General features: G+C 37.6%; 2 protein-coding genes across 6 annotated transcripts in view; one reads left to right on the top strand and one right to left on the bottom strand.

Moving 5' to 3' along the window:
• LOC308387578 (rho GTPase-activating protein 26-like) overlaps nucleotides 1–12,125 on the top strand; it is an 86,172-nt gene extending 74,047 nt beyond the window's left edge. For all 4 annotated transcript variants that reach the window (XM_080867736.1, XM_080867735.1, XM_080867737.1 and 1 more), the window contains exons 22-25: nucleotides 4,089–4,124; nucleotides 4,268–4,378; nucleotides 5,785–5,876; nucleotides 10,134–12,125. In XM_080867736.1, coding sequence (XP_080723862.1) covers nucleotides 4,089–4,124; nucleotides 4,268–4,378; nucleotides 5,785–5,876; nucleotides 10,134–10,222 — 328 coding nt within the window. In that variant the 3' untranslated portion in view covers nucleotides 10,223–12,125. The remainder of the gene's footprint in view (nucleotides 1–4,088; nucleotides 4,125–4,267; nucleotides 4,379–5,784; nucleotides 5,877–10,133) is intronic.
• A 121-nt stretch (nucleotides 12,126–12,246) lies between these two features.
• LOC308387580 (glucocorticoid receptor-like) overlaps nucleotides 12,247–25,983 on the bottom strand; it is a 69,358-nt gene continuing 55,621 nt past the window's right edge. For both annotated transcript variants that reach the window (XM_080867739.1, XM_080867740.1), the window contains 3 exons: nucleotides 24,842–24,972; nucleotides 20,417–20,574; nucleotides 12,247–20,078 (listed from right to left, as the gene is read on the bottom strand). In XM_080867739.1, coding sequence (XP_080723865.1) covers nucleotides 19,926–20,078; nucleotides 20,417–20,574; nucleotides 24,842–24,972 — 442 coding nt within the window. In that variant the 3' untranslated portion in view covers nucleotides 12,247–19,925. The remainder of the gene's footprint in view (nucleotides 20,079–20,416; nucleotides 20,575–24,841; nucleotides 24,973–25,983) is intronic.

The following is a 25,983-nucleotide window of genomic DNA, read 5'->3' as shown; positions in this document are numbered from 1 at the left end:
AAGTAAGTAAAATTTATGATTCTCATTACTAAAATGTTCTCAGAGCTTTTTGCACCCTTGTGTTTTGAGTCCAGACTCAACATTTGCAGGCAATTCTGGGGTCAATCTGATTTATTTCTTAAACTATAAATTCTTGTTTAAGGCTGTAAACTGTATTTGTCACTCTCACATCTGCAGAGGCAAACACTACATGGTGGTGTTGTGACTCAGCAGCATGAAGTCCACTTTAAAAACAAAAGAAAAAAAATCAGGCAGCTGATTCCATGAGTACAGGTCATATTCGTTGCAAAATAAACACGAGATTCACCATGAAATATTCAGATTATTTATAATTGCATTGTTAATTCTCAAAATGTATTCTTGCATAGTTTTACTGACATAGAAGTTGGTCCCCTCTTGCCGTGTCTATCACAGTGATCTGTGATTAGTGACAGTTAAAGGGTGCTGTCCACACTGATTGATTTTTTTTTTTTAATGTTGATTGATCTCTGAGTGGAGAATAAAGTAGAAAAGGATGGATCAGTTACTGTGACTCTGCTGATCCTGATAAAGCCACGGTGATAATATCAAAGTGCCTTTTTGAGCTTATTTAAACCAAATGATCTCACTTCCTGTCCTGTTACTAGTTTATTTACCAGAGTTCAGAGTTAACATCAAGTTGAAGTAGTTTGACTTTCTAATAATTTATTTTCTAAAGTAAATTTAGAAGTTAGAAGTTGCAAGATTGATCTTCCAACTCGTACTTCTCTCACTCTGGAGTTGCCAAATACTGATGGTGTAAGAAGAGCTCCAAAATAATTATGGAGGGGGTGAAACTGTTTCTAGATGTTTCTAAGGTCAACAAAGATATATGTATCACTTATCATCTTTGTTTATGTGTGTTTGTCTTGTTCTGTGTGCACTGAGTTACTGATCTAAAAGCTATTTTACTGATGCTTTTATTGTAGTGTCCCAAAAACATCCATCCATCCTCAGCTCATTCAGTTTCCCTGGACAGGTTGCCAGTCTGTCACAGGGTCCCTGAAACAAAACATCACAAAACTAACTTTTAAATATAGCTACGTCACCATAGCAACCATATGTTACATCATCAAAAAAAGGGAAAGGCTGTTATAATATAGAATAGAGCCGACTATGAATCTGTTGACGCTGTGCAGAGAGGGAGATAAGAGGAAAAAATAATAATCCTCTGACTCACCAATGTGATGTTATATAAAATGAATGAGGGGATTGATCTGACACTGGAAGAAAAAGAGTACAGTCTGCTTTTGCTAGGCAGGTGCAGATTGTTAAAATAAAATAATAAAGAAGCCATATCTTTACAGCACCCCATTTATTAGAGTTTCTCTCTTTTTACCATTTTTAGTGGAAGGATATATAGAATTTTTCACCTCACTGTTCATTCAAATTACTTCTTCTGTTTGGTATGGTAAAAAAAATCTTCACAGAATTTAAAATTACCTCTCAAAGTATTTCACAAATAGAAAATTCTACTCAGATTTCCTGTACTTTCTGGCTACCTTTTGAATCCACTATAACATATCAAATGCTACTATGTTGGCACTGTTGGCTATAATATGTCCTTTTAACTCCATTCTTCTAATAAATTGTCACTGATTATGGGGGCAAATTGAGTATTTTAAAGGCCAGTTAAATGTGTTCACTTGTTGAATTCCTGGTGATTGAAGCAATCAGAAGTAGCTCAAGAATCAGTTTGAAATCTTTTTAAACAATTGAGGCAAATTGCTTGTGCTATTAAGAATAAGTATAAGAATAAGAAGACCTGCAAATAAGACTCCCAGGAAAAATTCAGTTTAGAAATAGGTGTATAAATATACGACTTTTTTTTTAGTATTTAGCTTTTATGAGTAATACAAGTAAGAAGAAGCAAAGGCTTCCAAAAGAAAGCCCAAAATAAACGTCGACGTAGGGGATGATGCACAGCAGCATGGCTGTGTTTTCAGTGCTGTGAATGCACAACAGTGGGTGTTCTGGTTCTTTGTGACTCTGCTGGCTTAATTTACATGCCAGTTTTCTGTGATGCATTTACGTTTTAATCTCTGAAACAATCTGGTGTTGCCTTTTATGTAATCTTTGTGTGTTAAAAGTGACAGTTCATCTGCATCCTGCATCATTGGATTAGAAAGACTGAATGAAAAATCTTTTGGGGAAGTCCAGTGTTGGTCAAGTTACTTTATTATTATTATTTCTCTAAGAAAGTTATCCCATTACTTTTCTGAGGTAAATAGTTACTTTATTACTTAGTGACTTTTTAAAAACATAACATAAACTTATTACACTGTTCCTCTGTCTCTCTTGCTGCATTGAGCATGTTTATGACAAAAGAATTTCCCTCGGGATAAATAAAAAAACAAAGTTCTAAAAAACAAAAAAAAGTTCTTCTTCTTATTATTATTAAATACACGACATGAATGTGTTATAAATCAATAGACCTTTCAGCCCAATTCTATTTTTTTCTGCATTATCCATCATATAAAATTGAATCAAATGAGAAAGTCTCTTTTTAAAGCTTGTTTTAGTTTGAATCTTTTAACTTTATGCACTTCGCATCAGGCAAAAATTAAATTATACGCAACAGTCTTTGACTTGAAGGAATTTGTTTAACATTTTAACCTATTCTCTGCATATTTCAGCATATGAACTAAAACAATGTTTTGTGTTTACACTCAAATAGATGCAAGTACTTGCAAAGATTCAGCGGCACTAAGTACAGTCGTTCTTAAATCTATTTTTACCTGTTTAGCAGGAGTGGGGCATGTGGAGGTTTGCCTAGTGCCACAGCAGTCATGTCAGTGGGGGGATCCGGGGGTTTCTCTGTGAATTTCACATTCCCATGGCAGCGTTCTAGGTGCTTGCTCAGATTTGAAGTTAAATTTTTCGCTGTAGAAAAAGTTTTTTCCCCCACGCAGAGTGTACAGCAGACGCGAATGTTTTTGTCACTTTTTTACAGAATCGAACTCAAAGTAAAGTCAGTACTTCGAGCTTTAAACGCTGCATGGTCGTACTCTCCTTCACAATCCATATTATTAATTGTTGATCTACACACGTCTGTTGTTGCTACGGACGCTGCACGCTTGTTCGTCATTATCATGAGACACTCCCACAAACATCACAAACAAAATCACGGTTTAGTAATGCGGTAACGTAGCGTGCTTATGGGAAAGTAACAGTAATCTAATTACTTTTTTGCCATAGTAATCCCTTACTTTACTAATAAAGTAATCAGATTACAGTAACACATTACTTTTAACACGCTACTGCCCATCTCTGGTGAAGACATGGATCTTGCTGAGAAAGTTGAAATACATTTAACATCACCACGTTGACCAAAACTGCATCTATGACTATTCCCTTACAAAGAGTATCACTACAACTGATTCTTGGATCAGTCCTTTGTAGTTATTGATTTTTTTTTATCCCCACCTAATTAAAGTCTTGTTGATTTTTTTTTTTTTTTTGTTACATGTAAGGATAAATATAAGGATATCGTGTTTACCCTCCTACGTCTTTGCATTTAACCCATCCTAATTATTAGGGGCAGTGGGAATCAACTATGCAGCACCCAGGAGACAACTACAAATGCACACCAATTCCTTGGTCAAGGGCAGCATGAGTGGAAAATTAAACCTGTGCAACCACAGGGAGAACATCCACACTCTGACCTCTACCCACTGTGTTTACAGACCACAAGATTCAACTGGGACTGTGTTAGGACTTCACCAAGGGAAAATTCAAACAGCCTCCATATTAGCCTCCATTATTCTTGTTGTTTTAGTTGAACACGAAGCACATTACACTTTTACAGAATTTGGTATGGTTTGGCTTCTGGATTCACTATTTTAGCTAAGCGAGATTGGAGGGCTACTTTGCTGACTTGTCATTTATTCCTCATGTGGTGGAAAACTCTCATGTAGAACTGTGGACATCATTGTCTCTCAATTTATAATGTACAAATTCATTCCACAATGTATTTTCCCAAGTCCAGAAACACTTCTGTATGTAATAAAATGCACTGATAACAACTGATTGATTCACTTTGTCTTCTTTTCTTGTGTGTGTGTTTCCAGGCTGAACCCGAAGCCTCGCGCCAGCATACCAACAAGGTACATTTAAAACTGCTTTAAAGTCACACTTGCCACTTGTCACACCTAATTTCCAGTACTTTAGGGTATCAACATGAGGTGTTATTTATCCTGTTTTTATCTAATTCTATCAACATGTCATTCTCTGTAAATTTGTCCTTCAGTGCAACGTCTTCCAGTCCCACTTCTCCACGTTCACCCTCCTGGCCGATGTTCTCAGCCCCTTCCAGTCCACAGCCAATATCTTCTGCCTCCAGTGACTCCTCCCCTGTCAGGTTAGTGCACAGTATTTATGAAATGACATGATGCTGACTTGCCAGCAATAAGAATGAAACTGCAAACTGTGCTCATTCTAAGAAACCTTAAACTGCAAAAGTCTAGGACGGCATGAAAGTAAAAAAGATGGAACTTTTGAAAGATGAAAGCAGTTGTCATCAATTATTATTCAGGAAAAATATATTTATACAAAATTGTAATATTTGCCCAACTAGTTAAAAAACCTTATCTGAAAGCTTATGGATCTCCATTATTGTAGTTAATTTGATCAACACACTTCCAGCCAGCAGAGCTCAAGAGGCATTGGTGTAGTGGATGTGACTGACCTCTCCTCTTCCCCATGAAACGAGAGAGCTTAAGAGCTAACTCGTCCCTCGGGGTATTACCGCAGTATCTCAAATCAAGGACACGTCAAGCAGCAGTCATTCTAATATGAGCCTCTCTATTGAAACGGCAATAAAAATACGCCTTAATTTGATGCAGTTATTCATCTGAACCTTGGTAGATATATAGTGTCTGTCACTACAATTCATTTCAGTGCTTAACATTTTAAGCCTTAAGTGTCCTGGTGCTGTTTTAGAAGCTGATAACAGCTAGTATTCTTTTCAAGTGCTTTGCACCCTCAAAATATCAGGTCTTTAAAGCTGTGACCTCTAAATGACTCAGTAGGAGACGGTAGACAGATATAACAGTAAATTATATCTGAATGAAAAGGTAAAGTTTACAAGGCAGAAAGAAATGACAAGCTAGAACTTTAAAGACATACAACACCATGGAATATTACAGTGTCGACATAAAACCATGTCCAGAGTGTCAAATAATTAAGTAAACATATGCAAACACATCCTCATGTGCAGTTAACACTGACGTACAGCTTATTTTTAAAGACTAATTCAGAGTCATGTCACACAATAAGCAGGTAATGAGTGTATTATTTACCAAACAGAAACGCTGTGGTGGGTTCATTCCTGTCCAGTTCCATATCAAAGACCTGGTTCAGGTTTGAACATGTACAGATATTTTTTTTTGTCATTCCTGATATAGAACAAAAAGCTTCATTATCTTTATCTTCAGATCCTCCACACAAGCAAAAGGATAGGGTTGTTCTCACAAGCACTGGGTGCTCCCCCTCAGCAGATTTCTGGACATAGGCCTGTTTCCACAGAGGATCAACTGTAGGGCTGTTAATCCTCTGCTAAGTGTAGCTTTGCATGATGTACAGTCATGCACTAATATTTTATACCTACTCTAAAATCAGGAAAAGGAAAAAGTCCATGTGTGAATTTAACCATCTGATACTTAATAAACAGAGCATATAAAGTGACCAACCTGCCATTTGTGTTAAATTGAGGTACTACTTTGGTGTCTGATTACTGGCTCAGTGTAACTCTCTTCTTATTTCCAGTTTCACGGGCAGAAAAGCTCGAGCTCTATACGCCTGCAAGGCAGAGCACGACTCTGAGCTGTCCTTCATCGCTGGGACCATCTTTGAGAATGGTGAGTCACAATCTGGACTTGCCAGCAGAAAGGAAAAAGGAAAGAATGTGGGTTGGCGTATAGAAACTATTTGTTGTCAAAACAAAAATCCAGACTTGGGAATTTGCTTGGCCTTGGTGCTGAGGCTTTCAAAAAATCCTTGACGTTTATCCAAATAGTCAGCCGTCCAAAAATTATATATGATAGGCTTATAGCACCACTTTCCCTTGACTAGAACTTCTGGAACTTCTTCTTTATGATATGAAGTGAATATGAAGGAGCATAGAGGAATGTACACTGCTAATTCCAGAGACTGGATCCACAGAACATTTGTTTAACATATTTTATCTGGCACCTGGCAATAAAATGTGCTGAGACTTTAGAATCTGGCAAACAGACAAGCTGCTAAAGCAATACACTGGACTGAATATGTAACAAACAGCAAAGACATGCATACTATATATATGAAAGTTACCCAGAGACATACAAACCATGATAAAGGGAAATGCTAAACATTTTCCCCTTTCTTTACTTTCCTATTTACCCACCTTACCAAAGGAAAATAATGGTTGGACACTGCTGCGTAACTAAAATTATTGTCACTGTGTGCAATGATCTAGTGTTCTCGTTTCCTTTGAAATGGGTCCTTTGAAGATGGACACCAGGTCTGTGAGCACTCAATGTCAATTTCTGTCTTCAAAGCACTTTGTGTGTCAAGTGGGCAGTAAGCTAGAGTTGGTTTGCTGTCAGTTTTTGATTGAATGCAGTCGTCAGTTTACTGATAAAACAATGAACTTGAACTGCTTACATTTATAGTTTAGCAAGAACTTCATTAATTTGAAAGGAAATTCTGAAATTTTCCTCAGAAACGATGATATAGTTTCTGTAGAAATGGCAACTTACAGCCAAATGATGTAGAAAACGTTGCTTTTATAAGAAAATATAGGCAGAATAAAACTAGTCTAGTCCCCCATTTCAAAGAGACACAGTGTAGATAAATTATTACCTTCACTTAAAAAAAAAAAAAGATTCTTCACCCTCAGTAACCATGAAGCAATAATTTTACGTAAAATCCAACAGAAGTATATAAAAAAGGTTTATTCATTCAAATAATTCATTATTAAGGCAAAAGTGCTCAGTATAAACTTAATATACAGTGGGGCAAAAAAGTATTTAGTCAGCCACCGATTGTGCAAGTTCCCCCACTTAAAATGATGACAGAGGTCAGTAATTTGCACCAGAGGTACACTTCAACTGTGAGAGACAGAATGTGAAAAAAAAATCCATGAATTCACATGGTAGGATTTGTAAAGAATTTATTCGTAAATCAGGGTGGAAAATAAGTATTTGGTCACCTCAAACAAGGAAAATCTCTGGCTCTCACAGACCTGCAACGTCTTCTGTAAGAAGCTTTTCTGTCCCCCACTCGTTACCTGTATGAATGGCACCTGTTTGAACTCATCATCTGTATAAAAGACACCTGTCCACAGCCTCAAACAGTCAGACTCCAAACGCCGCCATGGCCAAGACCAAAGAGCTTTCGAAGGACACCAGGAAAAGTATTGTAGACCTGCACCAGACTGGGAAGAGTGAATCTACAATAGGCAAGCAGCTTGGTGTGAAAAAATCAACTGTGGGAGCAATCATCAGAAAATGGAAGACATACAAGACCACTGATAATCTCCCTCGATCTGGGGCTCCACGCAAGATCTCATCCCGTGGGGTCAAAATGATCATGAGAACGGTGAGCAAAGATCCCAGAACCACACGGGGGGACCTGGTGAATGACCTGCAGAGAGCTGGGACCAAAGTAACAAAGGTCACCATCAGTAACACACTACAACGGCAGGGAATCAAATCCCGCAGTGCCAGACGTGTTCCGCTGCTGAAGCCAGTGCATGTCCAGGCCTGTCTGAAGTTTGCCAGAGAGCACATGGATGATACAGCAGAGGATTGGGAGAATGTCATGTGGTCAGATGAAACCAAAGTAGAACTTTTTGGTATAAACTCAACTCGTCGTGTTTGGAGGAAGAAGAATACTGAGTTGCATCCCAAGAACACCATACCTACTGTGAAGCATGGGGGTGGAAACATCATGCTATGGGGCTGTTTTTCTGCCAAGGGGACAGGATGACTGATCCGTGTTAAGGACAGAATGAATGGGGCCATGTATCGTGAGATTTTGAGCCAAAACCTCCTTCCATCAGTGAGAACTTTGAAGATGAAACGAGGCTGGGTCTTCCAACATGACAATGATCCAAAACACACCGCCCGGGCAACAAAGGAGTGGCTCCGTAAGAAGCATTTGAAAGTCCTGGAGTGGCCTAGCCAGTCTCCAGACCTCAACCCCATAGAAAATCTGTGGCGGGAGTTGAAAGTCCGTGTTGCTCGGCGACAGCCCCAAAACATCACTGCTCTCGAGAAGATCTGCATGGAGGAATGGGCCAAAATACCAGCTACTGTGTGTGCAAACCTGGTAAAGACCTATAGTAAACGTTTGACCTCTGTTATTGCCAACAAAGGTTATGTTACAAAGTATTGAGTTGTATTTTTGTTATTGACCAAATACTTATTTTCCACCCTGATTTACGAATAAATTCTTTACAAATCCTACCATGTGGATTCATGGATTTTTTTTTCACATTCTGTCTCTCACAGTTGAAGTGTACCTCTGGTGCAAATTACTGACCTCTGTCATCATTTTAGGTGGGGGAACTTGCACAATCGGTGGCTGACTAAATACTTTTTTGCCCCACTGTATACCACTGGAGTAATTTTCATTTAACTAGACACTGATAAATTTAACATTTTACATTTGTATGTATGTAATAAAATTACGTGGAAAATTTAGAAGTAATTAAATGAGTTAAAGTTGGAATTTTGAGCATGAATATTCTTGCAATCAAAATAGTTGATGCAGCTACTTGTAAACAGTCGCCGAATATAAAAAAATTCAATGCAATCACTGGGTAACTACTGATTTTTCCCAACTGGAATGAAGACTGCAATCCATTTTTTATTCTACTGTGAATGAGCCATTAGGACTCTGATTATATAATCTCAGTTTCTTTGTGCAGATCTGGGCTTCATTACCCGAGATCAGCCAGATTTAAGAACAATAACTATACTGGGTCTTCTGCTTTGCTGGCTATTATAATTATAGTTGGCCTGAGTAAAGTTTCCTTGTAGACATATACTCCATGTTGGTGGGATGTAGTTTCAAACCCAAACCAAAATAGAATTAACTGCATAAAGACTATTTAGGCTTATGTAATGCAGACTCATGTTATCCGAGGCCTTTTGGTCATAATGTGTCCTTGGGGACATCCAATCCTTAACGTGGTATCTCAGCAATGCAGTCTGCTCACGGCTGGCGAAGGATGAAGCATCCCAGCTGTCCACACGGAGCTCATAATACAACCTCATAGTGCTTTCTTGACATTTACAAGAATAAAGCAACAGTATAATATTCATACTACAGGTTTGCTGAATTTAACATTTTCCCCCTACATAAATAGTAAGAATCAAATACGTGCAAAGGCTTACATGGTTTTATTTTTCTGTCTTTGATGTAAATGTGGTGCGCAGCTTGGTGCAAATTAGATTCCTGGTGTGGACAAATCTGGTGAACACACAATCTAACCCTGTAGCAATGTTGCACTTTCGTATTTATAGGATGTTTAACCACCACAGCACCCCAAACTAATCTAATCATGTTTCCAATTTAAAACTGCACTGCACTTTTACCAAGCTGTTGGAACAAACCATCAAAAGTGGTATGTTTGAGTTAACAATTTCATTCCTGCATGAATGATTTCACAAGAATGAACTTACATGTTCATGTACAGAAAAGACTTTCCTGTTGCAGGACGCGTGCCTGACGTTTCGGGCTCATACTGTGTTTCATGCTCACAAGTAAACAACAGCCAATCTGTGATGCCTGCTTAGTCCCCGGGCGCCTGCTTAGTGAGCTGCCCACTGCTTCACTGAGTGAATGGGTCAAATGCAGAGAAAAACAAGTAATTTCCCCATGGGGATCAATAAAGTATCCATTATTATTATTATTATTATTATTATTATTATTATTATTATATCCTCTCCAAAGTATTTAGACATTAAACACTCGATGGGGAACATGTGGAAGTGTTAACCATCATCTTAAGCCTGCTTCTCCACCCTCTCACCCTCAGTATGCATAGTGTCTTCACATTTTTATGAACATTTCAGTTCTATGTCAATGCATTTCAACAATATCCATGTTTTCCCCCTTCTGTCTAGTTCATACTTCCAGGGAGCCTGGCTGGTTGGAAGGGACTCTTGATGGGCGAACAGGACTGATACCAGAGAACTATGTTGAGTTTGTATAATTTAACGGCATACATGAACTGGAAGATTGTGGATGGGAGTAGACCAAACTGGATTTTAATGAACTATATTTAACTTCAGAAAACTAAACAGATTGAGGATACAGGCTCAATCACTTCTATTGTACTGGACGGGACCAATGCAGATAAGGTGACTTTTTGTTTTGATCAGACTGGAAACTGAAACTGGACCAAGCAGAACTATATCCAATAGATATGACACAAAAACAAAGCATACCGAAGTGGGGAGAGAACCCTGAATTGCACTGGGGAATGAAAACATATATAAAAAGACGAGACTGCTTTTATTTGATTAGCGTGCGTGGCTTTTAGTCTTGGTGAAGACTATATGGGAACAAACCCAAATTTGTGTGTGTGTGAGCGAAAGAGAGAGAGAACAGTGGGAGGAAGTTAGACAAACTTGTATAAATGATTTGATATTTTTCAGCTGCAATGTGTGTGAGTTCTTTGCTTTTATATTTTGAACTGCACTGTCCCTCACTCCAACCACCTTTTCCACACACTCCTTTTTTTTGGTTAGGTATAAATAGGCAACTGTTTCTGCAGAGATGTTGACAGGACGTATTAACTTTGGACTTCACCTATTGTAGAATTGATTAGTAATGCCAAATGGGACAGTTAAGCTTTAAAAGTTGACTTAAATGATTGGGTTTGGCTTTATGGCTGTAAATGTGTGAGCACTGCAGAAGTGCAGTTATTGCCTGGGACAAGACTCAACCTGGCTAATGTTTCAGAGCTCCAGTTAAGCATCAGGAGCCCCCGGGCAGGTCGGCACAGGATGAGTTTTCTTTGGAACTAGTTCACTCAAAGGTCAGCTATGGGTTTCTCTTTATTTATAATTTTTCCCCTGCAGAGCCCTCGCATAAAATGCGAAAAATTTCAAATAATCCCCACAAGCCCATCAGCAATTTAAAATGCAACAAAGGCAGAACAGCTGATTCCTGTCAGTTAAAACAAGCCCAGCTGTGAGGCATCACCATTTCAGTCCATTCAGGAAGATTGAATGAACTTGGGAAAAACATGTTTATTTATAATATTTTCTTTTAGTTTTAGCCATTATGCAGATTTAGTTACTTGGTTATCTTGGATGCTTAAATCTTGACAGCACGGTGCGACTGAAAAATTGAAATAATTTTGAAAGTCAAGGTATCACACAGTCTTTATTGTTCCATGCCCTTTATACCTCATCACTTTACTTAATATTTCAAAAAAATGTAAAGTTAAGCATCCCTCAAGAGTTGAACATTCATAGTTTCTTCTTTACGCCTAATTTTTCCTGTGTAGGAAACAAGATTACATGATTATCTAATTTAACCATGGCTGACCTAGTTGAGTTATTCTTTGATCAAAAATTTACTGCCCAGCCTGTAATTTGTAAATACATTCAGTTCAGATACTTGAAGGGGGAAAAGGTGATAGATTTTTCAGAATTGTTTTTACTTGTGTATAAAAGCTGGTCAGCTTTGTGGCTTGCTCATTCCTTGAACCACTTGTTAAGAAAATTATTTTTCCCCATTTTATCCTGTATCCAGTTTATAAATTCAACAGAAAAATCAAATGGGAGAGTAAAAAAAAGCTTAAATGTGAAATAAGACTACTTTATTCAAATCTAAATTTTTTATTTATGAGATTACTTAAAGGCTAAATCCTGCACGGCATTCTTTTTGGGGTGTTTTCTTGACTTTGTAAATAAATACACAGTATTTGATAAGGTATACTTTTTTCATTATGAAATTTTATATTTTGTATTTTTAGCATACTAATTTAATTCCTTAATTCCATCTTTGTTGCCCTGATTTTTTGTATCATTTAAATCCTGCAGCCTTAAATATTCTTTTGAATGTTTTTGTGAAAAATGTGCAGAATTAAAGACAAATCTTGAACAGCTGTAGCTTGAAGTTTTCTTTCTAGTTTCCAATCCTGATTCCGATTTTTGTCTTCTGGTTTATTATTAATAATGTGTAATTATTCATCCTGTAATCCCTACTTTATATTTTAAAAAAATTGTGCATAAAAACAGCTATTATTGTTTTATCCTTTTTATTCGTTTTTATTTTTAATTTATTTTTGTTTTAATACGGTTTATTTTCAGTTAGTTTCCAGAGTGGAGTCGTACGTTTAAGTTGAGTTTTTTAAAAAAAAAGAAAAAGTTTAAATGTTAGATTTAGGCTTTTAACTTATTACTGTATAGAGAGCATACAGAGGCAAGAATTGAGAAAATCAGCATAGGTATAGCAATAAAAGCGCTAAAAAAGTATAAAAACTAAAGATATTTCTACAATATTTTTATTTTAGGTTTTTAAAATTAACAGAATAGATTTGTTTTAGTTGACTAGAACAACTTTGATGCGCTACACTAGAATTTGAGTGGATTGGCTCATAGGTAAGCAGAACTATTCTCTCTTGCTAAACAGCACTTTGACACAAGGTTAGGCCATCAGTCAGCTGCACTGGACTTCATATTAAGTCATGTTTTTACAGTTTGGATTCCTTTTAAGTAAACGTTTACTGATGTTTATTTAAATTTAGAATCTACTTGTGGTGAGTCATAACTTGCAGCTAAGATGACATGAAAATGTAAGCTTTAAGTTTCAAGCACTCGTGACTGCAGGCTAATTCATTAGCACTTATTAGTTAATTTATAAATGCATTTACATGCTTTCTTTCTCATAAAAGACAAAGAGACTGATACCAGTACATTATGTGTGGGGCTAGCATCAGGAGGCAAATAGCTTACATATAGTTTAGCTTAGCATAACAGCTATATGACACAGGAAGGATACAGCTGGCCTCTTTTCATATTTAAGAACATAATACAACCCAGTCCATACATAAAAATCAGATTTCTTGCACACATGCTCTAAATGTTCACTATATTGCCAAAAGTACTCACTCACCCATCAAAATTATTGAACTCAGGTGTTCCAATATCTTCCATGGCCACAGGTGTACAAAATCCAGCCGGTATGCAGACTGATCTGGAAACATTTCTGAAAAAAATGGGTCGCTCTGAGGAGCTCAGTGAATTCCAGCGTGGTACTGTGAAGGGATGCCACCTGTGGATTATGGTGTGAGGGCATTTGTCAGGATTGGCCCCTTAGTTCCAGTGAAAGGGACTCTTAATGCTTCAGGAACCAAGACATTTTGAACAACTTCATGTTCTCCACTTTGTGGGAACAGTTTGGGGATTAGGGTCACCCCTTCCTGTTCCAACACAGCTGCACACAAGCAAAGTCCATAAAGACGTGGATGAGCAAATTTGGTGTGGAAGAACCTGACTGGCCTGCACAGAGTCCTGACCTCAACCTGACAGAACACCTTGGGGATGAATTAGTGCAGAGACTGTGAGTCAGGACTTCTCGGGACTTGAAGATGTTATTGCTGCAAAGCTTGAGCCAACATCATATTAAACTGTGAGGATTAAAAAAGTCACTCTAGGTCAGAGTTGTGTGAAAGCAGATGAGCAAAAACTTTTGGGAATATAGTTTACTTGTATGTTTGGGCTTGTTTCTTTTTTTTCTACAAAGAGGTCTGTGCACCTTGTTAGAGCTACGCCATGAAGAATTAAGGTAAATTTAGAAGACAAAAGGGGATCCAGCCTGGAACTAGCAAGGTGTGTCTAATGAAATTACCAGTGTTTGTGCTTTTGGACATGCCATATATTAAAAACATGTAATAATAATAACAATAATAGTTAAAATAACAATAGTAAATAACTATTTCACAATTTAAAGAATAGTAGTGCAAGTTTATATTAATTTCTACAGTTACTTTATACAACTATGCAAGTTTAAACCTCTCCACTAATATTAGGCACAGAAGCCACACTTCATATTCAGGGAATTTTATTGTGAAAGGAAGGAATGGGACGACTTCATTCTGCACATTCATAGAACACAATACACTACACATAAATGTGTGTGTGCGTTTAATTTAATTAGTTACATAACTTTAAAAAGGAAAAATGTGAAATGAGCAAAATAAAAATAAAATATAACTGTTTCTTTAATTTTGAAAAAGAAAACTCATAAAAATGAACTAATAGCTAAAATATTATTTTTAGTAGTTCTGTAAAAGTCAGGCTAAACATTTTTAACATTATGTAGGTCTGATAATATACTGGTATACAAATTAGCAAGATAAAGTGTGGCCTCAACACAAAGTCTGTTTCCATGTTTGTGTCTTACATGATCAGGAATTGAGCAACCATAATTGGCACATCGTCCCCCTGAAGGGTCTTATCCATCTATCACATTTTAAGGCTAGTCATGTTGCCAAGCAACCACCATCCAATTGACTAAAATAAACCCTTTGCAATGTTTATGCACCTGGAACAGCTTATAAAAGCATTGTATAATTTTATTTTCATGGCAGAAATATCTAACTCATAACCTCAAACTTTCATTATGCGTGATATATTACTATGCCATCGGCTTGGCTAGCAACCACTTAACAGACTAAAATCTCAGACTTAACAAAATCATGGGCATGTACTGGTAACGTAAAAATGTCAGATAATAATGGTTCAATAAATTTAATCTAACACATAAAAGGAATCCGTGGCAGTGAAAGGACGTATGCATGTTTTCACGTGTATGTTTATCAAATCATGTTTCCAGTACATGATTCCAGATTGGGCAGTGAGACCTGTTTTGATATATCAAAATGAAGCTTATTTTCCTTAACTCTGTTCCAAGTCAAAAAAATGAAATCCATGTAGCTGAGTGTTGAAAAACAGGAGACTTTATTGTGTAAGATGCTTTTAACTAAAGAGCAATCAGTTCTTCCAAATTTCCACTCTCGATGTCAAACCCAATGTCAGAGAACGACACGTAACTTAATTCAACATTTAATCAAATAGGTGAAACTATTGACACCGACTACAGGAAGGGTGTAATACAGAAGTAATACAAACTACTGTTTTTTTAATGGTTTGTATTTTTTTTAAACATTGGATTACATTTACATAACTGAAATACGAAGAAAACAGACTTTAGTGAAAGCTATAGCCATATATACCAGTGAAACATGATCTGCCCTTAATCTTTAAAGATAACATTTGCATGTATTTTATACAAAATAGATTATATCAAACAATATCAGGGTAGTGCAATTCTGTCAGGCTCTGGTAAATTTTACTTTCATATGGAGAGTCAACATTTTAAATTTTCTTTTTAAAGTGACCAGTAAATCCTCACAGAACAATACATGGGGTCCAAAGCCACGACCTTTACAAAAGACATCTTTAAAATAAAACAAGAAGTACTAGAAGTTGGATAGTAAGTGCTACTCAAAATGTAACTTGAATACTTCTTTTGTTAATTTTTGTTTTCTCCTCTGCTTTGGTCACTCTTATATAAATCTCCACCAGTCTTTCTCTGTCCCACTCCCTCATTTCCTTATCTTCAAAAACACAGTGAGCTTTCATGTAGACTTTTTCATGGACTCGTAGAATTTACATTTACTTCACAAGACAAACATGTTCAACACTTCCTTATGGATTTAACACATCTACCTTTATCAAACACAAACCAACAAACAGAAAAATATTTACTTTCTTGACTCATTCAATGTACAAAAATGACTGAGCAAAATTAGTCATATCAAAGAGGATCAAGCCGATGTAATCAAAATCACAGAAAATATCATTTTTACAATAGATCAATCTCTAAAAGCATCGATATATGTTAAGGGTTTATCTATTTCCTGATGTGAAATCTTATTTCTATGGCTCTCTGGCTCCCTTTCGCAAGGCCTTTAATCGAGCATGAAGGTGAAATGCAAAAATGTTCTGTAGTCTTAGATGATGTTTACATTGCACTAGATATGCTAGCATTGCTATATGCGCCTATCCGATTGTTCAGTCTGACGTCACTAGCCGTGTCTGGGTCTAAACTCTGCTGCAGGTCCATATATCAAACAATCACTATGGCATTACTGAGAGTTGAAAAACTGTCTAAAGTCTTTCATCTTTAATAAAATGATCAGAGTTCTGCTCTACCGGGTGTAACAATTGAGTTTAACATCCAGGCATCCATGAAAACTGAATTTATGACATTTAACGGAGTTAGAAGTTAGCAGGGAGTTAGCTCGCTAGCTTCTATCCAAATACAATATAGCATGTCCTGACTGCGGGGTTTTGGAAACAAATTAAAACGTACAGCTCTGCTATCACTTCCAGCATAAATGAGGACAGAAAACTAAACAACAGTGATGTTTGTAGGGTTACTGAAGTTTGGCTAGCTGGTATATAATGATGTGCTACGTGCTTGCGACACAGCTATGTTAGCATAATATAAACAAGCTAACTTTTTTTCCCACTCGATAAAAGTTAACGTGAGTGTTCTCGGTGGTCAGGAACAAATGTAATCGCATGGCAGGATGCTGTAAAAGGACCAAACTTCAGCCAGGAGAACAACTGAGATAATCCATCCACAATACGAGGTTAGTCATTCATATACTGCTGCATGGGCTGGGCTGCAGTTACATCCTAAGGTTTTAAAAACTGAGCTTAAATAAATGATTAGCGGTAATAAAAGCCGAGGGAGGTCAACAGTGATCACTGACTGTTTTAGGAGCTTTTTTAGATCAAATAGAAGAAAATACATAACATTAAACATGTTAACAACACAAAAGCCATATTAAACGCAGACTACTTTAGACCCGGAAGTAGGATTCGTCGCGTCATCACTGAACAACCGGATAGCCATTCAGAAATAAGCATCAATATGGTTACATCTACATCGTTAGCTTCATAGCATAATTGCCTAAGTCATTTGACTAAGTCAATGACTTAGGCACTTATGCTATGAAGCTAACGACATGTTAAAGCTGGTTTTCTGAAGCACCACCACCTTGGAACAACTGTAATACCATCTCCAAGTTATCCAACCAAATAGTTTAGTCAAATTTTCTCTAGAATAATCAACACACAGTGATGCGAGCAGCAACAAGCCCGTGTTTTTTTACAGCACAAGGACACGCAGCACAGTTAGAAGGTGGAGCTGAAAGCCTGCACTGTCAATGAAACAACCCTGAAGCGAGTGACCACCCCTAAAAGAAAAAAAAGAAGAAGAAAAGATGGCTCTTATTCAGCAGTGGCTTGTATGCTTCCAGTGCCCACTGTGCTGTTAGCCGTAACTAACATACAAATGACCAGTCTCTATGGCAACCTGCTTACCTGGTCTCTGCTAATTGGCATTCAGAGTTATGTGCAGCAGAGGGGTGAGTACTGTTCAGAGTAAACAGCTGAAAACCTGTACAGTTGAAATTTAGGCAGAGAGGCCTGACAGTCATAAGACACATACGGAGGAAAGTAACTGTACTCTACAGGAGGTGGTGAAGGGCATTTTGTTTTAACACTTCCGGCAGAAGCCAGCATACAACTGCACTGCATTTTGCTTTGGCCATCACACAAGCTGGTATGGATTTTCACATTACAAATGTATTTTGAAAATTCAAAAATACAATTTTTTTGTTGATCACAAAAAGGTTTATCGTACAATTGGCTAAATGATAACAATCAGTACTTTAAGCTGGTGTAGGTGTGACACTGAACAATCCTTTTTTTTTGTAATTATTTTTGTAAATAAATGAGCACCCTGAAGCAAAGTTACAACAACCACTTAATGTCAGATCAGAAGTACTCTGTCACATCTCCAGAAAAGAAAAAACCCAAAACAAAATGGGTTTTTCCATTACATTAGGAACAAGTAGAGCGCATCCATGTGAAGTAATCACTCACTTCCTGAGGTTGGATTCACAAATCAATAGACCAACGTTTTGAGCTTTAGAGGGGAAATATTTTTAAAACATAGGTTTCATCAATTATGGGTATCCATTTCACGTCCAGTATACAAAATAAATATTTTATTTTAAACAAATATATTTTTGTATTTTCACAATGTTGGCACAGCAGCTCCATATAATAAGTCCTGATTTTGCAAGTACATTCAGCTAATGGTAATTAAAGGGAAATATTAAATCAAAATGGTATCTTGAGGGAAACCATCAATGTTATGCCTTCATTTCCTATCATGAGTGCTATGTTGCTACCATTTTTGAGCCAGTTAAACCTTTTACTTTGAAAAATGAAAAAATGACAACAATCCTAATGGTAGTACCTTTTGGGGTCTGACATATTGAAGCAGGCCCTTTGATACTTCGGATGGCTTTTTCAAATGCATTTTCGTTATAAAACACTTTTTCCCCCAAATGCAATTAAAGCATAAAAAACTTTTTAAAGATAGAAATCCTAAAATTTAAGTCAGTCTGCTCCCAAGTAGTACAAAACATTAAATGTGTCTTTAATTTTAATTTTAGCAGTACCCATTTAGATCAAAGCTGGCTGAAGCTTAAGCAAGAAAAAAAAGCTATTTGTAGGTGCATTCATTGTATACGCTGGGTAAACTTTTAACAGAATTTAATACTGACTGGGAGAGGCAGCAAATTTATCTAATATACTTCACATGGATAATAAAATATCAAAAAAATTTGTTTTGGGACTTTTTTTTTTTTTTTGCAAAGTGATAAAACTAAACATTTAACATTACTTATCTGTACCATAGGCTGTGTTCCTACATGCAGAACAGGAGATAAGAACAAAAGGGAGAGTTTTCCACATTAAGAACACTGAAACGGCAGCTTGGAAATAGAAAACAGAAATTACAACGCGGAAATAGAGAAACAGACAAATCATGTGGAAAGATGTCGACATCAACTTCTAATGCAAAAAAACCTACAGCTTACAGTGGATGGCTATGAAGAGCGTAAAAACTAAAAGGCACTGGTTTTCCCTCAGGTACATCCTGTGTAAACATTTGGCTGAGTGAGTGTGTGCGTGTGTGTCTCTTGCTTCTGTATGTGACTTGAATTGTGTGCCTGCATAAAATAAATAGAGAATATGTCTCTAGCTGATTTCTTTTCTCAGTGGTCTTGTGTAGAATTGTGATTTGAATAATTTCTGAAGTGATAAGTAATTCACAGCAGGAGGGACACTAGGCTTGAACTGCTAATCCTTTCAAGTTGCAAAGTATACAAGGTGTAATGTTCTTGGAGGAAAAGGTGTTTGTACTCTATATGTTAGCTTCTCTGTGAAAACTGCAGTAAAATACTAGAGGCTTGAATTAATATGAGGCACATAGCCATTGTAAGAAAGCATTAAAAATACAAGCACAGGGCTATGGGTGTAGAGTAGGTGAGGGAGGACTGAAAAAAAAAATTGCCCAAAATGCATCCACCCCAAGAGACATTCATAGTCCAACTAAGAGGAAGGGCTATAATAATAATAATGGATACTTTATTGATCCCCATGGGGAAATTACTTGTTTTTCTCTGCATTTGACCCATTCACTCAGTGAAGCAGTGGGCAGCCCACTAAGCAGGCGCCCGGGGAGCAGTGTGTAGGGACGGTACCTTGCTCAGGGGTACCTCAGGGTAGCTGGTTATAGGATACTATGGCAGGACTAGGACTGGGATGGGGGCTTGAGGCCACAGGTATTGTGCTCCAAGATTAGGCTGAATGGCTGAGCCCCGAAGGGGCGTGGCAGAATTTCTAGAGGAGGCCCAGGAAAAACTGAGAAACTGAATCAGAGCGATGAGGGAGGCAGGATATGTAAGCTAGGGGCCCCTGGAGAGGTATATGTGCAGGGCAGGATTTAAGGCATTGATTCACAATTTAAGGCAGTCATTTCTGATGAAACAGCAGAGCTTTGACGTTTCCATCTTTGAATTTTGGTATCTGGTTGGAAATGATCTCTGCCAGCATCTCCGGAAATTCCACACTGAGGGTTTTATTCACAAAGGTGTAGAAACAGATCTGGAGAAGACCCTCGACCATCTGGTTAAGACACAAAGAGGTTAGTAAGAGTTGTTTACTCACTTTACTTAAAAGGATTTCCCTTAAAGTGGAGTAGGTTCTAAATGCAAGATCTTTACGTCTGCAACAAGTTTTTACAGAGAGGCAGAAGGGGAGAGTGCTAAAAACTAACTTGATTGAAACTTAATGCACTACACAGAATATGAGTGTATTCTTTAGGTGGAAAAGACCTGGCTGGTATTAAAAAAAACAAAGAAAGCCAATCTATGGGATAAATATCAAGAAAATGCTATATGAAACAAAGTAGCCTAAAAACACTTAAACGTGTGTGTGTGTGTGTGTTTGTGTGTTTCACTTGCCTCCTGCATGGAGTCAAGTAGCTTAGTTAACTGGTAGAAGCGTTGCCAGTTCTGACTAGGGTTCTCCTCCCTCTTGACGATGGCTTTTCCCAGCTCCTTGATATAGGTCATCCTGATCTCATCAAAAACTGCTTGACTCTTCAGGCCATCTTTTGGTACTGCACACACACAGAGACAACACAGAGCGATATATCAGTATCATTTAAAAAAAAAATTTAAAAATACGATTTTTTCCCATGTTCACTTGGAGCTGGTAAGCTTCAAGGACACTGTTGCTCTGTTAGGCTAGTGGTTAACATAGGAAGGGGTTCTGAAGGTATAAATTTAAAAAAAAAACACACACATAAAAGTAAGACAAAGCTTTTATCAAAGAATTTGTCCTTATCAGGTCTGTGTCTGCTGTTCGTGTGGCAAAAAGAGTTAGGTGAGAAGTTTGCATTCAGACACAAATGATCAACACTCTTCTGGATCAGAGAAGACTGACAGAGTATATTTCTCATTTCATCAGGTGCCAAATGTTTTCAGTTGCTTAAAGGGCTGAACTACAGGCAGGCTTTGCTACTATGAAGCCATGCTTTTTAACAGCTGATGTTTAGGATTGTCTTGCTCAAATATGCCAGCCTTGCCTGTAAAAGAGGTTATCTGGATACCCTGAAGCCTGTATACACCTCTCAGTATTGATAGTGCCTGAGGGTCTAATGCACCCCCCCCCCCCCATACCAGAGATGCAGGTTGGGAACTGAGTTCTGATGACAAACAGGATGGTCTCCAATTTTCCAAAAAGAACTTCAAACCACAGAACAGTTTCCACTTTTCCTCAGTCCAGTTTAAATAAACTTTAGTCCAGAGAAGATGACAGCGTTTCTGGATCATGATCACACACATCGCTTCCTCTTTGCATGATGGAGCGTTAACCTGCATTTGCGGATGGCTGTATTGACAGACAGTGATTTCTGGAAGTGTTCCTGTGCCCATGCGGTGATTTCCATGACATAATTTAGCTGCTTTTTAATGCAGTGCTGCCTGAGGGGCCAAAGATCAGAGGCATTCAATATTGATTTTTGGCCTTGTCCCTTGCACATGTACTGTAGATGATGAGATTCTTTGAGATATCCTACAGTCTTCGCAATTTTACATTGCGGAACTTTTTCCTAAAATTATTCCACAATTTGTAGACAAAGTTTTTAGCAGACTGGTGAACATCTACTTTTCTTTACTTCTGAGAAACTCTGCCTCTCTAACATGCTCTTTTTATTCCCAGTCATGGTACTAAGCTGTTGTAGCTGTTGCTGCCAACAAATTCAAAATGACCTTATTTTATTTTTTGGTAAAGAAATGTATGTTTTCTGTGTACTGTTATGAATGAAATATAGATTTATGAGATTTGAAAATAATTGCAGTTTGCTTAAAATGTTCCAAAGTTTTGGAATTTGGGTTAAAAGTAGTACCAGCTGCAGTGCAAGGTGTCACTTTTGCTTTTTAAATCAGGACATTTGAATACCCTTCAAAATGATTCTCTGCGTTCAAATGATATATTAAAGAGGACACACTGAGGACTTTCGCTGTGCCGGTCACTGCTGAAAAGCAAAAACTTCAAACTTGAAAAGCAATACAGTTGTATCAGCACATTGTGGACTCTTGTCAGTCTGGTGTCAGGCAGTGAGCCGCACAGTTTAGCAGTGACTTGCAGTGATTGTGCTAGGCAACAATGGCACTGCAAACTCATTAAACAACTTGTGTTTTCTTATTCTATGACCTATAAATTCTTTATTGAGTTATTTATGTTTTGTGGTGCTTTCACGCTGCTGAGCATTCTCTATTCTCTATATTTAACTAAACATGACAGTATATCAAATAGTCTTATAAGTGACTTGAAATTCCATATAATGTGTGCGAGAATGGATAAAAGCAGCTCAAACCAAAGTTGTCCCATCTAATAGTATTTCCATCCCTGAGGGAAACGGATGGAAATCGCTCTAAGGTACAAAAATGCAGCCGGTGCACAGTATGGAAATGTAATTTCCTCCTGCATAACAAGCTAATTGCTTCTGAAGTGCATCCTCTTCTTCGCCATTCTCTGAGAATAATGCTCTCCATCACAGACAAGAAAATTTGAAATAAGTGGGAAAGGTCTGATTTAGTGATACTGTTTCCTTGTGTAGCATGTAGGGTTACGTTACTGATTGGTAACCCACAGCTTTCATTATTTGACCTCTTCAAACATTAAATAAAGAGAGGCCTGATGAACACTGCCTATTTGAGTCTGTCCTTTAACAGCCTTTACTAATTTATACACAGCAAATAAAATGCAGTTGGAATAAATTTACAATTTGTAAAAATGTCTTCTGAATCCAATTTTAGCTAAACTAAATTGTTAAAAAAGAAAATTAGTTTTTTTTTTTTTTTAATAATGTGCTTTCACTGGACACTCGTACATAAAAGAAGATTAAACAGCAGTAATAAAAAAGCTAACTGTTTTTATTCAGTGAGATAAGAAACACAAAAGTTATACTAATTCAACTCTCAGTGGAGCCTCTAGTATGGAAATTAAATGACTCTCTACCAAGGTACGATCTGTGAAAGGACTGCACTTTCAAAGAGCAGTAACATTTAACAGAAGGCATCTAAAAGAAAATATCACATTGTTACATCGCAGATTGGTGAAGAATGTCAAAAGAACATCAAACTTGCATATTTTGATAGTAACAGTAACACCCGGTCTTTTCTGTGGCATTTTGAATTCATGTGTCCTTCTAAAAAGAAATGGCTCCATGTTCGATCGCTGAATTTCAGAACTGAAGAAGACCCCTGAAATAAAACACTTAAGATACACTTTAAACCAAACAATGAAGTTAAAGAAAATGCAAGACAAGTGCTTGAAATGGTTTAGGGTACATAACACCCTGTGAACGTAAAGTGACATAAAGGTCCAGCGAGCACTGACAGACACACATAATAATGCATCTACAGAACAAAACATCTACTGTGCTTTTGTCAGCAGACTGGGTTTAAATTATTGCAGACAGGAATGTTACTGTTCTGCCGTTATGCCTCTGACAGTGTAGACACTTGCGGCATGCTTACCATTTGCTGCTGTCAGCAGTGATTTTAAACAGGATCTTTGAACTGCAGTATTAAAACATACAACCACCGGCCACTTCATTAGGTACACAAGTTGATCTGCTTGTAATGCAAATATCTAACCAGCCAATCATACAGCAGCAACCCAATGTATTTACATATATAGATGACCTGCTGAAGGTTCAAACTGAGCATCAGAATCGGGGAGAAAAAAGGTGATGCAAGTGCACACGGGCTGATCTGAATATTTCAGAAACCGGTGATCTGCTAGGATGTTTCTGTTATAGGGTTTACAGAGAGTGATCAAAAAAAGGAGAAAATATTTAGTGAGTGACAGTTCCCTTGGCAAAAATTCCTTGGTGATGCCACAGGTCAGAGGAGAATGACCAGATTGCGCCCATAGGAAGACAAAAGTAACTCAATTAGCCCTCATTACAGGCAAAGTGTGCAGATGAGCATCTCTGAATGGACAACACATCAAACCTTGGAAGCAGATGAGCTACAGCAGTAGAAGACTACACAAAGTGCCTCTCCTGCTGGCTAAGAAAAGGATACTGAGGCTGCAATTTGCATGGGCAATAGAAGATTGGAAAAGTACTGCCTGGTCTGATGAGCCTCGATTTCTGATGTGATATTTCAAAATTTAGTGTAAACAACAAGTCAGCATGGATACACCCTATCTTGTATCAGTGGTAGAAGTTAGAGGATATTTTCTTGGCCCAATTGGCAACTTAGTACCAACTGGTCATTATTTAAACACCACAGCATACCTGAGTATTGTTGCTGACCATGCCAATCCCTTAATGACCATATTATGATCAATCCTGATAGCTCCTTCCAGCAGGACAACATGCCATGTCACAAATATCAGATTTTCTCAAATGGGTTTCTTGAATTAGACAGTGAGTTCACTGTACTCAAATAGCCTTAACAGTCATCAATCTCAAGCCAAAAGAGCACCTTTGGGATGCGGTGGGACAGGAGGTTTGCCTCATGGATGTGCAGCTGACAAATCTAAAGCAACTGCGTGATGCTATCATGCCAATATGGACCAAAACCTCTGAGGAATGTTTCCAGCACCCTGTTGAATCTTTGCCACAAAGGCGATGCATTACTGATAAGTAATGAAATTTGTGGCCTTTAGCAGCAGCAATCAAAATCCTCTGCGCATTTATCAAGAGGAACATGACCAGAACAGCCCTACTGTGACAAATTGCAAGGAAATGGAAAAAAGCTGCAGCTGTATAACACAGTAGATACAATAAAAAGTGATTTTTCCAGTCCAGCAGAGAGACTTTTGAAAAACACTGCTGTCATTTTTCTAAGTGAATTGTGTTCCATTACCTGTACTGAGCAGTAACAGCACCTTCATGCACAGGTACTCTTCGTAGGACACCTGCAGTCTGACAAACTCATTACAGATCTTCAGCATCTGCTCGCACTGGTCAGTCATGAAGGGCAGCTTCATGCGATCTCTGTGAGAGGAGAGGAAATGTAGAGCAGGTGAAGACAAGAAACAGAAGAAAACAGAATTAAAAGAGACACACAGGTTAGAGTTGGAGCTGTTTCACTCATGCTGTTATTCAATTCCCAATAAATAGCCCTGGCAGGGATGTGTTACATCCTTGCAGGAGAAATACAGACTCTAAAATCAGTCATGATGGATTTTCACACCTCACTTCCACTAACACACAGCCCACATTACTTTTTTTCTTAGAAAATCAATACAGCACATTCTCCTGATACACAGCCTTGGGCTGAGCGCTGTCTACTCTTTCTGACCAACTGCAGTGCCATCGGCAATGACTCCTTCACATTTCATATCTATTTTTTACTCCTCTCTGGAGTTTTTGGACGCGACATCTTGCAAACAGCTCAGGGCTTTCTTTCTAACCATTTTCAATAAAAAGGTTGAGCTGTTTGCAAGATGTCGATGTTTTTAGCACTGTTTACAAATGTAGAACAACTGGATGGGTCTTTCAGAAATCCCAGCAGGTATTTAAATAGCTTAATAGTTCAGTTCTATTTACCTGAATTTGCTTTCTACTGTAAGAAAGAAAACCCCAACAATCATATGATCCCCTATGAGCAAGCAATAGTGGGAGGGAAGAGCTCCCTATTAATGGGAAGAGACCAGACTCAGGGAGGGGTATTCACTTGCTGTTACAAATAAATGGCAAATGGCAACAAAAAAAAATGAGGCTATGTAATCAACATACTGCAGACTAACCTGAGCCCTGCCTCTGTGGCATAGAAAATTATTTACAGTATAGTTCATAATGCAGTTGTTCCTGTATTTTTTTGAATTACTTGAGTAGTGTAACTCTTGAAGTGTTTACAGACTATTATTACAGATATTTGATTCCTTATACTTTATTTTTTTCTAGCCTCCCTAGTCATTGTCTCTTGTATATGATTTCCTATTTAGTTACTTCCTGTTTTATTTTATTAGTCCCCATGTGCTTTGATATTAGTTTTGTTGCCTT

The sequence above is a fragment of the Rhamphochromis sp. 'chilingali' genome (assembly GCF_963969265.1).
Source record: "Rhamphochromis sp. 'chilingali' genome assembly, chromosome: 19".
In the NCBI taxonomy this organism is placed as follows: domain Eukaryota; kingdom Metazoa; phylum Chordata; class Actinopteri; order Cichliformes; family Cichlidae; genus Rhamphochromis; species Rhamphochromis sp. 'chilingali'.
Note: the sequence above shows the minus strand (reverse complement) of the source record. Positions and strands in the feature narration are given on the sequence as shown.